The sequence below is a fragment of the Gossypium hirsutum genome, chromosome D08, assembly GCF_007990345.1.
Source record: "Gossypium hirsutum isolate 1008001.06 chromosome D08, Gossypium_hirsutum_v2.1, whole genome shotgun sequence".
NCBI lineage: Eukaryota > Viridiplantae > Streptophyta > Magnoliopsida > Malvales > Malvaceae > Gossypium > Gossypium hirsutum.
In genome coordinates, this window is record NC_053444.1 from 50,162,305 (window position 1) to 50,174,644 (window position 12,340).

A 12,340-nucleotide genomic window follows, 5' to 3' on the forward strand; every position below is an offset into this window, starting at 1 on the left:
CAAACGTATACTTGTATTCTAAATACGCAATTTCCTTCTGCATACACGTGCGAGAGAATTTCTAGTACTATTACTGTCGTTAATTGAATTGGTATTATAAGTTAACTTAATACCAACTCAAGAAAAATGACAATACCATGATAAAAAAAATTGGAGTGCAATGTTCTTAATCTGACGTATTTACCTATTTTAATTTTTTTAAAATAATTTGATGCTTCATTATTTATTGTATATTATTTTTAAATGCATACATGTGTTTCTAAATATGTAATTTTCACACGCATATATATATGTGATGGGATTTCTAATATTATAAATGTGTCTATCTATATATACTAACATTTAAAATTTTTACTAAGTTGATGTTACTCTTTGATCGGGCTTCAACTCAGTGCTGAATTTACCAAAAGCTTATTATTTTTACAAAGTAATAAATATTATTTTGAAGGTAATTCTGTCATTTCATATAAAATCTTAAAATTTTTTTTTGCACATAATGGGATTCAAACACACAACATTATGATTTTTAATAATTCAACTTTACTATTTTAACTAAAGCCATATTTAGTTTTTATATCCAATTTTCTTAAACTTTTATGCTTCGTTTGAGAATTTGGATTTCATTTATTATGTAAGTTGTATGAATGAAATGCATATATTATAAATAAATTAAATGAGATTCAATATGATATATTAGAAAAGCATAAAGTCATGACTTGCCAAATCCAAAAATATTTTAAGGATTTCAAATTCATTACTAAATAAGTCTCTAGCAACAAACAAGTGTTGGTGTAGTTCAATACTTGGAAACAACATTGTTGATAGAAATAGTCACAAACCCCAAACATGGATCATAAAACGGATACGAACTATACCAAAAAAATAAAACTTTTAGCAAATCCATTGATTTTTTTCTAATTAGCTTACTACTCAAATTGCACTATTTTTAAATTCCAAATTTTGAAATCCTAATTCTTAAATGCTACTTTGAAAATAAAATTTACCGACATCATAAGTGTGTCATAATTTAATATATGTTAAATATTTTGATTTGTTAGGGTATTTTAAGATGATGTTGACAAAAAAAAGTTGAACATATTTGTAAAATTTAGACAATTGAAGATCGACTTAATTAATCAAAGTTAGTTCAATTTGATTAATAATTTTTCCCTAAAAGTTTTGTTTAATTAATCATTAAATATTTTAAAGTTTCAATTAATCTATTTATTAACTAGACAAGCTGTTTAAATACCACTAAACTTAGCTCAAGTAAAAATATAAGTCTCAAATTTTGCTGAAGCTCGCTCATATTTGTAAATAAGTAAATTAAGTTTATTTTAGGCTCACATTTGTTTTGTAGGACATGTAGGGGTGCAAATAAGGCGACTCATTCTCTAACTAGGGTTTTATTGTATGCAAATCATACTAAACGAGACTCTCCTCCTCTTTCACTTTTATCCAAGTTCTCTTTCGATGCCACTGTTGATTGTACCAGTGAGGAAGTAGGACAGTAGCGTCAGGTGTATGGGGTGAGCCTACTAACTCGAGTTTAATTATCCCTTTCCTTATCTCGTTGTTTTCCGTTTCTATGTTTTCTTAATTTAATCTCTTTACCTTTCGAAAAAACTTTATACTTAGTCAACATAACATATTTTTTAATGTTTACATCATAATAATATTTAAAATATTATTATATATTATAAGAGATTTAATTTTTATGTGACATAAATTATGCAATTTATATAGATAAAACAATATAATATCTTACACAACTAAAAAACGGATCAAGCTCTTGCTTTGAATGTGGAGCTTAAGCTTAGATCATATTTTAAACGGATCTATTCTTATCTAAACCTATTTATCCTTTAAAATATTTTTGTCCATACATTTTAAATGCATTCGATTTTATTCGTAACTCGAGAGGGGGAGGGACAGGTGTATTTTTTAATATTAATATAATTATATTAATATAAAAATTAATATTTATTTTAACAGCAATAATAAAATCAATATTTAAATCGATAGTTTAAACAAAGTCAAGATATATTTTGCATGGAATGGGTGTGTTATATACATTTGTCATTATTACTGACTTTATGGGTGGGAAAGGCTTTGGCATCCATTAATAGACCGACCAGTTAGGACCCCCTGTCCTTTTGCCTTTTTTTTTTTTTTTACTTTCCCATTGCATAGCCTTTTGGTAAAGATCCTCCATTTATGCTGTACTGCCTTCATCTTGTACCTCCCCAAATACCCTTTGCTGCTTCTTTTTTCTCTCAAATAGCAAGATTAATACCACTACTTCTTCTTCATAATTCAATTTTGTTTATCATATCTTTTAAGCCATTTTTTTTCTTACAAAATTATTTCAGTTAGGAATTTTTAGCTTTCACACATATAACATTTTAAATATATTCCTTTAATTTATTTGAATTTTCAAATTTTGCTATAGATATTTTAAAAAAATGTCAAATTTTGCTATTACTTCATGTAAGTTGTCAATTTAGTTTTTATATTTTAATGTGTAATTTTTATTTTTATATTAAAAAAATGTCAAATTTTGTTATTAATTCATGTACTGTGTGTAAGTTGTCAATTTAATTTTTATACTTTAATTAATTTCTATACTTTAACGTGCAATGTTATGTTACCTTAATATTTTCATATAATATTCAAAAAAAAGTTACCTTATTTTAGTTAATAGACTTAAAGGCTATCGTTTGGGTCTAAATTGAAATTTAAAAGTTTGAAAACAGTAAGAACTAAAAATGGTCAAATTAGAGAATAGAGACTAAATTCATAACTTATGCACTGTACAATACTAATAATAGAATTTGACCTCACAAATTTAATTAAGACTAAAATTTAAAAAAGTTGAAAAACCTAGAGACTACATATATACAATTCAAGCAGGGTTAATGACGAAAGAATAAGACCTCATGCAATTATACTCTAACCTTTTGTTTGTTTCTCTTGTTTTCTTTTGGTTGCTTAAAATCCCACTTATATCAAAAGCATTGTAATATAATGTATGAAAATTGCATCCCTGTTTTTTATTTGGAAAATGGTCCCTCCTCATTTTCTCATCACGCAATAAGTGGGAAGGCAAATCAAATTCTTCAAATTCACTTTATTAAACTTCATTCCTATACTCTAATTTTTAAGTTGAATTTATTAAAGGTGGATTTAGACGGGTGAGACAAAAAGTAAGCTAAACGCACTGCACTGCACTACATCACACCCTACCACCTATCCAAACCCTCCCTAAATTATTAATCTAGCTAGATTAACCTACTTCAAATTGAGTGCAAATATTTCTTATTTACATCCACTCTTGGTAAAAATATTATAGAGGCCCCTATACTAAAAATTAGATTGCATTTTGTTCCCTTGACTTAAAATATGAACAAATTAATTTATGTACATTAGATCAAAAAGTAAATCGGTCATTTCTATTTTATTCATTTTTATTATTTTTAATTGGTGTGACTAATAAAATAATTAGTAAATTACGTAACGTCAGATGTACCTATTCTTGAGACTAATTTTTTGCCGTAGAAATGAAAGGAATTGTCTCATGCATGATGCATGTTACTTTTACTGCTAATTATAAATGTGTTTAGTCTTTAGAAAAGGGCCAGGTATATCTGTGGTTGATGAAAATTGTGTACGTACACGTGTGTGTTTGTTATTTATTGTTAGTTCCCATGCGCTCCATTTGCATGAGAGAGGACATGGTTTTGTGCACTCAAAACACAAAGCATCAGTATCGGACACATATGCAGCAATGTTTTTCTAATGCCGCTTGTGACCGACTCTTTCAATTTGCCTGCTGCGTATAACGACCACTTCAGTTTCATGGTTGTCAGTCAAACAGTTAGCCATTTTTTATGTAGTTTCAAAACCTATCAGCAATACATATGGTAAAATCAATCTGGAAGAGCATAAAAAGCTTGGAGGGATCTTCCAAGACACCATTTCAAAAGTTGGGCATTTTTCTCATCACAGGCATGAATTCAATGATATTAATGGGTAACTTACAGGGAACCATTTTTGACAAACAGATCATTCTTTTAATAACGGATTAGCTATATATATAAGAAAAACAGATAAGAACACAAAAGCTACAGTCTATTACTTTGGCCCATTTGTCCCCTGCTTGACTTTGACAGAATAGACAATGTATGCCGTCGCGGTCACCATGGTTTTCTGGTCATTTCAAAGCTACCCATTATATAAGTTCTTTAAATCCATTCAAAACACATTAATGGTTGATGATAATGGAAAGCTCACAACCCTTAGCCATTGAGAGTTTTTCTTCTAGTTGGTTATCTGACCATAAAACCTCCTTAGATGGCCTAGTTGAGTCCCCCAGAGAATCTTTTGGGTATTATTATGGAGAGTCGTCAAATAGATTTCTAACAGACCAGAACTTCAATTTTGATGCTACTGCTCAAACTCCCGAACCTGTTATTATTCATGCTGATGAGCTTTTCACCAATGGCTTCATTAGACCCATTTATATTGATCCATCAAAGAGAGATTCTTGTAATACCTTAGATTCCATTTCCATACAAATCCCACCTTTTACTTCAAGAACTGAGAATCCAAAGGGGAGGAGTGGTTGCTGCTTTGTTAGAAAGTATAGGAAATCAACAAAGAAAGTCCTGAGAAGCCTTTTTGAACATCTCAGACCTTTGTGCCATAAGCTAGGGTGCTCGAGAAAAAGTACCAGGGTTGATGACATTGAGAGGAGGATGATGGGGAGAGCTAAGAGCTGGAACGGTTCACCACAGGCTTCTCCACAGCAGTTTACACCTTGTGCTTCAATGGCTGCTTCATGCCATCTTGAAAACTCTATTTATGAGGCCGTTCTTCATTGCAAAAGATCAATAGGTATTTTCCAAGTTTTTTGTTAATAACTAAACATAATTTCTAAACCCTAAACTTACTGAAAACATCACAGATTCTTATGTTGTTTTTTTGCCTTGTTTCATTTCAGAAAAATGATTCATTCATGCTCTCAATTTGAGAAAAAAGATGATAGCAGAATAAAGAAAGAGATGCATGATGGGTGGAAGCTGATCAAGTGTCAACTTTTTATTTTGTCTCATCTATGTGTCTTCTTCTTTCTTAGATGTTTATGAACGACAGCAAGGTTCTTTTCTTTTAAACTAATAAGAAATAAACTAATGTGATATGGATTTTTTCCAGCTTCTTGTTAGTAATGTAAATGAACTTTCATATTATATCTATAATCTGTTTTATAAGGTTACACCAATCCATGGATGGAATCACAGATTCTTTCCCTCATTGTGATTCGTGCTTATGAAACTAAAATGGTACGGTATTGATTAGATTTACATGGAAGTTTGGGATTTGAACATTGAAAACTATATGCTGCCATTGTTCTCTTACAAGAAATGAGAACATCTTTGGATGACGATGGTAAAAATTTCACCATTTTGAGAGGTTCCAAAGTTAAACAAAAAACATGTTTGTTTCTGCTTTTCTTCCAATATTTTTTCAATATATGGGACATGGAGAAAGGACAATTCAGTTGTCCCACCTTATGTTACACTTGATATAGCATTGATGGGGAGCTAAAAGTTTTCAATATTAATTCCAATGGTTACCTTTACCAGCAGTAGTAGTTCAAAATTCTTGACAAAAATCAACCATTTTTACACAATAAGTTAACCTGAAATCCAACACTAATTCAGTAACTCGCTTTGCAAACCCTTTTGCCTTGGTGTGAACGTTCGAAAGGATGTGTTGCCAATATCCACACGCAACTGTTGATATAGAGACAGAGAGAGAGGATCTTTCCAGTGTTTCTTGCATGAAACAAGGTAGACAAGAAAGGGAAGGGGCACATGGAGAAGCTATATATGTTAGGACAAATTAAATTCCATAGTCAATGCAATCAACTTTCTGCAACTTTTGTTGTCTTCTTCTTAGAGAGCTTCTTTAATACCTTCAAAGAAGCACTATAAAACAATTGTGACCTTGTCCAAATAGAACCAGTTTTTATTTTCTCTAGTGATCTCCTATACAAACCTTAGTCTATCATCAAGATATGTATTCACTTTCTGGTTTTCAGACACAGATTCTCCACCATTAAATGCAATGTCAAGAAATTTACTAGGCTCGTTTAGTATTACAATAAATTCCAACAGGTAGTTTTGACAAAGATTTTCATTAGTCAAAAGCAATATCATGGTTTTGGTTGAAAAAAAGAACATTCCGGACAAGTGAGAGAGAAGTTAAAAAAACTGGCCCAGTCTACAAAATAATAAAACTAGCCCAGGCTTAACTGAGAGAGAAGTTAAAAAAACTGACCCAAAAAGAAAAAAACATTGGGAAAATGTCAGAAGTGGGATTTGAACCCACGCCCTCTCACGAGGACCAGAACTTGAGTCTGGCGCCTTAGACCACTCGGCCATCCTGACTTTGTTGTTCAACTTCTTAATTTTTACTTTATATAAAATATTTCTTGAAAGCTTGTAATAGATGTATCAATCTTAAATTATTTCTATGCATTATCCTGGTTGAGAAAATCACCCAAAATACTCCTTTTTTGGTTTTATATATTTTAATTTTTTATTTGAATTTTTATAAGGTTTTAACTGTTTTGTAATTATTTAAGTTTCAATAATGTTTGATAAATTAAAAATATGTTCAATTTTTAATTTTGAATTCAATATGTATTGAATTTGAATTATAAAAAATGATTGATATTTACTAAAATATAAATTTATAGTTTGTTAAATATTAAATAAAAGTAATTAATTTAAATATTTATGATTATGGTTTTTTTTTACTTAAAGGATAGATAGTCTCAAGAACTTTTTTTTAAAGAGTAAGCTAAAGATTGACTATCCATTACATTGAAAAGAAAAATTAAAGATTGACTAATGTATGATAAGTTACATACAATATATTTTTGGTGAATGTATCTCAAAGGTTTCTTAATCAAACTACTTATGATATACTTATCTTTTGGTAAATGTACTTTAGAGGAGGGACAAATTTAAATTACATCTACTATTCTTGTATTATTAAAAAAAATTAAATATCAAATTGAAATGGAGTTAGTATTTATTGCTTTAAAAAATATCAATTATTGTTTAATGAAGTTAATTTTTAAGTTTTATGGTTTTGTAAATAAATTTTTTTTAGAATTAAACTGTAATTTAAAAAAAATTAAGAGTAATTTGATCCATTCTTGGGTACTTAAACCTTTTATCCTTTTTATAGAAAAAGACGAATTAAATGGATTTTAATATTCTCAATATTTTAATTTTCAATGAATTGAATTTATTCACTGAGTTATCAAACAAGCTCTTAGATATTTTTAATTTTTATGTAAAGATTAATGTAATATAATATTTTTCGGGAGGAAGTTTTCTATTTTGTGATCGAGTTGGGAGTACTAAAATTTTATATAAAACTGAATTCAAAATGAGTTGAAGTGGAGAAGGCATAAAATTCAGTTTTAGAGTTGGAGCGAGCAAAAACCCTGCTCGTCCCGTTGGTGGAGAAGTGATGGTAGCCAAAGGTTCAAGACGCTCCAAAAAATGGAGTAACCCAGCATCCTACGAGTTCCCTTTGTGTTAGTGAGGTCTCCATTCATTGAAGTCCTCCCCTCCCTGCTGAGATCTTTCGCCAGTTTATAGCCAAAACAACACACGTTCATTCCTTTTTAAAGAACCAAATTCGAAAACCAGACCCACTTGACATACGGAAAAGGAAAAGATATCGATGTCTCTTCTAGTGATCCAATCCAAATATCAAGACTATACCTAAGTTGTTTCCCGCATATAATCATTCAAAGGTATGGCTTCTCTCTTTGTTTGTAGCCACGATAACCATAAGGAAATTTTCATAGTGGCATAGGAACAAGGAAACAACACAAGGTCATAAAACAGCACAAAATCTGGAGGAAAGCATACATAAAAAAGCTGATTGTTATCCAAATGAAACAAAATGTCATAATAAAATCATCACCTGATAGTGGTGCCATCTGTAAGCTTGGCCTATCCCTAACAACTGATATTGCCTCTTACTCATATATGATATTTTGAATTGCAAACCAAAACATTTGTGAACAATTTGATTTGAGGACGAAATGCCTCTAGCCAATGTGAATCCAGCACATAAAACCACATCCCAGAACTAGCCAAATGTTGCCGGAGAGGTGGAGACTGAACCCCCCTTTCCTTGTTAAACCTTCTTGGCCTTCAAAGGGCCCATTGGAATTTTACTCAGAACCTTGGCATCAAATACTGCATATTGTTTTTTCATCTCGATCGCAGCCTTCTCTGCAAATGGGTCTACCTTATCCTCGTACTTCTCGTATAATACAGGTACCGTGTGCAGCAATACGAAACCTGATTTCATATAAAAGATAAATAAACTTCAGTAAATGATATCATATAGATAAATATACTAAGAAAAGTCAGTGTCATTACATATATAGAACAAGGTCAAGAAGTTGCACCAACTCCCCACAATTGACAGAACCCAGAATGCAGCTATAACCTGAAAATTCAAATCAACGAATGGAAACATAAGTAATTCTCCCACCCCTACTCAAGATGAAGCATATCCCCATACACATAAGAAATAAACACACCATAAGGAACTCCTTCAGATTTCTTCCAGATGCAATATCTCGCAGAAGTTTCAATCCCTGGTTAAGTTCAATTGCCAATGCAGAGGCAACTTGGAGGAATGGCTCCTCTGGCAAATGAATTTCGGGGATGCGAGGTGGGGACCTATAAAGAAAATGGGTGGGTTATAGTCTTTAAGAAATCATACAATACCTTAGTCTAAAAAACCAAATAAACTAAATTTGCTGCAAAGACAGTAAAACTTTACTTGTGGATGAAGGTATGAGCATTGGACCACAAAAACAGTAGTGCAAGACAGAGTATCGAAATGTGACAGATTAAAGCAAGTAGGTGGTATTCAATCAACTCAAAAAGGACCCAAATTGCGGTTGCTCCACCAAGGACACCAGCTGAAATCTTCTTGTTCCTCCACAAGAACACATCAGCAGCTGCACCAAATTATTACCAACAAAATAAGATGAAAAGATACAACATCAGTATTGATCTATGCTTTAATCTATTCACCCTAAATGCAAACAAGAAAAAAGATAAAAAAGAAAAAGACCTAAAATGTTTTAAGGTTGCATCTAATAGCTTTATTATCAAGCAAAACTTCAAAGAAAAACAACTATTTTATATTAACCAAAAAAATAAATAAAAATTCAAAAATGGGATAGATTCAGCAATGCATTTTTCTAAACTATCAAACAGATCATAAAAGCATAAAGTAAAATACAGATCCACTAATATAGCATCCAAGTAAACCATTTTAAACGTAACTGGACTATCTTTTTACTCTCATTTACATCAAGTCCACAAAACAAGCAAAATTAAAAGCATGAAACCCTAATCTCCATAATAAAATTTGAAAATTAAAAAATGGAAAAAGAAAAGGTGAAATGAGAGAGTTCAGAGTTCGTACGTTTTCCACCACCAAGCACATGATGAACTGGTCTCTCTCTTCCAAACAACCGATAAATCTTAGCCTTAACGGAAGAAGGAGAAGCCGGTTTCTCATGATCCGAATCCGAATCCGAAGATGACGATGAATCATGGCCGTGAATCTTCTCGCTGATCTTCTCCATCACCGACTCCACCGCCGACTGCTTACTCTCCGATTCCTCCGCCATTGCTACAAAATTAAAATCCGAACCAAACCCTAAAAAGACGGATTCTCGGTCTCCAATTCTCACGGTGTCCAAAAAGTATATTGAAGTTGGAAATGTAGGGTTTTATGATGGGAATATATAAAACGTCGATGTAGTCTGAGCCTGAGGGTTGGAGCCAAACCTGAAGGCTCGGAGGGAATTCGGAAATCTAGGAAGTTGACGGCGTTTAGATTTGGACGGGGTTATGGTACGGTGTGGTGGGATCCAGCATAAATTGAATCCTGAAATGTTTTTCTTTCTTTTATGTGATGTAAGAGGAACGTGGGGGCACATAGGGGAGGGTCGGTGCGGGGTTTTGAGAAAGGTTAACCGAAATGGAATACGTGTCGATCATCTAATGGATGAAGGTGTGTCATGGGCGGCTATTACTCTTAGGGGTTAGCAGCAGTGGGCTCCACATTACCTTAACATGAAGGGTTAGCTCCGTTCCACCTTTTTAATTTCTATTTATATATTATTATACATTTTATTTTAGACCCAAAATTTTGAATTTAATATCTTATTTTAAAATATCGAATTACAAATAATTGATTATAATATAATGTATTTTTAGAAGGTAAATATTTTTTTTACTATATTGTTTTGAAAAGAAGATGTATAATACATGAGATTTAGAGGTTGTTGAAAAAGGCTATCTTTATTGTTCTTCTCGTAGTTGTGTGTTCTAAATCTTACTTTAGATTCCAGCATTATATTATAATATCAAGTTTGTTAAAATGGCATAGTTAAGAAATTATCATTTATTTGATAATTATTTATCACGTGTTTTTATTGATTAAGGTTACGGCGATAAGATTCATAAAAGTTCCACCTTATTCTGTGCCGGATTTAGTTCAAATAAACTATATTAACTTTATAAGGGTTAATCTGCCAACTCAATAGTATCGCTTAATGCTGTTTTATTTTTACCAAAAATAAATTTAAAATAAATATTATTTTAATCTAATTTTTTTATAAAAATATATCAACATTGAATACCCATTTATGTGACAATAATTACATATGTCATAATCTTTGTTATAATTGATTTAGTCATATATTACGAAAAAATTAAATATTTACACACTTTGTTTAGTTTTATTTTTTAATATTAATTATTTATATATGATTTTTAAAACCCAATATTTAAAAATATAAATATGTGTTTCAATTTTTACACATTCATTCATGTAATTGTTTTTTTAATTATTGAGAATTGAATTTCATATATAATATATATCAAATATTTTTTTAATAGATAAATGTGAATTATATTAAAGATATTATTGGAATCATATAGATTAATTTATTAGTTTAGTTACCAATGTTATGTTTATTGTAGAATCATAAAATTCTTATACAAAACTTAATAAATCGGGATCTATCATATAAAATCATTAAGAATAAATCAAAAACAAAACTAGATGTAGAAGCGTACTTAAATCCATCGATTTCTTGAAATCTTCGGATTTTATAGTTTTGATCTTCCAAATTAGCACACAAGTAATTCAAAGGTGACTCTCTCTTTCCTAAAGATAGAGATATTAGAAAATTTACGTATGTGTAATTTGTGAACTATAACCCTAATATATATAATTTTTGCACATTAATCTTAATTTTTAATCAGTCAATTATCAATTAGAAATTAATTACTAGAATATCTACACATATTTGACCCATACTTTATTTAATAATTAAAGCTCAATAAATCTTAATCAAATTAGACCACTTTTAATTTAAGCTAATCTTTTATGATAATAAATAATACCACATAATTGCTCTTATTTTATATGTAATTTCTATATTTTCCAACAATATTTTCTTTTTCATTTTGAATAAGCATATTTTTTTATACAACTTTTCTTTAATAACTTAATTTACATTTTTTTTCTTTTTTTAATCTTTAAATTGTATTATAACTTTTTTTAGAGTTAAACTAAAATCATAATTTGGAATAATATCAAATCATTCAAGTTTATTTTAAATAGTAATTTTTGGTCTTAATTATACTGATTATTATTTAAACTACCGTCACTATAAAAATTAATTAATTATATTATATTTACTTTTTCAATAATATTGTTTATGAAATATTACAAATTTTTATATTGATTTTTAATAATTTAATATAATATAAGATACCTAATCAACCTATGCATCACTCGAAGAAAAAAAATAATTTTATATTCTAAATTATATTTTGATAAGTATTTTATAGATGTGCTATATGGAATTTTTAAAAGGTGTTGGAAGAAACTTCATTGGTAGGATGCAATTGAATCAAGTTAAGATATAGAAAGCCCCAACTTATTTCGAAATTTGGTCGTCAAAGACTTATTCAAATTTGATGAAGTTTTATTTTCAAAATTTGAGTTGGAATCCAAAAGGAGAACTTCAAACTCCTTAGATTTAGTTAATTTACTTGGTAAAAATGAACTAAATTATCATAATTGAATTTAAAAATCTGTTTAAACTCGAGTTCAATAAGTTTACAAGCTATTTGAATATGTTGGATCGCCGGCACCCCTATGGCGCAGCGAAAAATAAAAATCCGGCGATCCTAACCAGGGATCCATG

General features: G+C 30.1%; 2 protein-coding genes and 1 non-coding gene across 4 annotated transcripts; 1 reads left to right on the forward strand and 2 right to left on the reverse strand.

The window, feature by feature from the left end:
- The first annotated feature begins 3,936 nt into the window (after nucleotides 1-3,936).
- LOC107900923 (probable membrane-associated kinase regulator 6) lies at nucleotides 3,937-5,275 on the forward strand. The gene is made up of 2 exons (XM_016826707.2): nucleotides 3,937-4,896; nucleotides 5,003-5,275. The coding sequence occupies exons 1-2, from the start codon at nucleotides 4,275-4,277 to the stop codon at nucleotides 5,008-5,010; spliced, it is 630 nt and encodes a 209-aa protein (XP_016682196.1). The 5' UTR covers nucleotides 3,937-4,274; the 3' UTR covers nucleotides 5,011-5,275.
- A 1,093-nt stretch (nucleotides 5,276-6,368) lies between these two features.
- Nucleotides 6,369-6,452, reverse strand: TRNAL-CAA (transfer RNA leucine (anticodon CAA)). Its single transcript has one exon. It is a non-coding gene; the product is annotated as a tRNA-Leu (tRNA).
- A 977-nt stretch (nucleotides 6,453-7,429) lies between these two features.
- LOC107900922 (reticulon-like protein B5) lies at nucleotides 7,430-9,822 on the reverse strand. Of its 2 annotated transcripts, none has more exons than NM_001326894.2 (5): nucleotides 9,538-9,822; nucleotides 8,884-9,064; nucleotides 8,639-8,780; nucleotides 8,475-8,544; nucleotides 7,430-8,393 (listed from the first exon to the last, which is right to left on the reverse strand). In NM_001326894.2, exons 1-5 carry the CDS (start codon nucleotides 9,743-9,745, stop codon nucleotides 8,227-8,229), a joined length of 768 nt encoding a protein of 255 aa, NP_001313823.2. In that variant the 5' UTR covers nucleotides 9,746-9,822; the 3' UTR covers nucleotides 7,430-8,226. The 2 variants fall into 2 exon arrangements, with proteins under 2 accessions (NP_001313823.2, NP_001387316.1); NM_001400387.1 differs by having other exon boundaries at nucleotides 7,537-8,393.
- Nucleotides 9,823-12,340: the final 2,518 nt, after the last annotated feature.